Consider the following 487-nt stretch of genomic DNA (forward strand, 5'->3'; position numbering starts at 1 on the left):
GAAGCCCATGCTCTGGTAGAGTGCCAGAGCGGAGACCTGCAGCATGCTGGTGGCAAGGACGACTTCACTGTAGCCCTGGTCACGTGCAAACTGGAGGAGCGTCCTGACCAGGGCTTTCGCTATCCCCTGACCCCGGCACTCCGAGGCCACAGACAGGTGAAACAGCTCCACCTGCTTCTTCCTCAAGGTGGGCTCCTCAGCTGGCAGAGCTCCCACCATGCCCACCACCTGCCCCTCAGACTCAGCCACCCAGAAGCAGGAGCCACGCTTGCTTAAGTAGGTTTTGGTGATGTCAGACATGTCTGTGTCCAAACAGTTGTCCACATACTGGGTCCAGAGGATTTTAGCAAGGAACCTCAGGGCAGCCAGGAGGGCGAGGCTGGCCACCAGGGCCAGGAGCCAGGAGCCAGAGCCCAGGAATAAGGCGAGGGGCACCCCAAGCAAGACAACTTGGGTTCTCGGCAACTTCAGGATATGGCGGAAGGTC

General features: G+C 59.8%; 1 protein-coding gene across 1 annotated transcript; it reads right to left on the bottom strand.

Annotated features, from left to right (window-relative positions):
• Positions 1-3: 3 nt before the first annotated feature.
• On the bottom strand, positions 4-483 carry LOC102896662 (N-acetyltransferase 8-like; the record flags this gene model as incomplete). Its single annotated transcript, XM_006925202.1, has 1 exon — positions 4-483. A coding segment is annotated over one exon (480 nt), but the record flags the coding sequence as incomplete, so codon positions are not given.
• Between the last annotated feature and the right edge of the window lie 4 nt (positions 484-487).

The sequence above is a fragment of the Pteropus alecto genome, unplaced genomic scaffold (assembly GCF_000325575.1).
Source record: "Pteropus alecto unplaced genomic scaffold, ASM32557v1 C17481226, whole genome shotgun sequence".
NCBI lineage: Eukaryota > Metazoa > Chordata > Mammalia > Chiroptera > Pteropodidae > Pteropus > Pteropus alecto.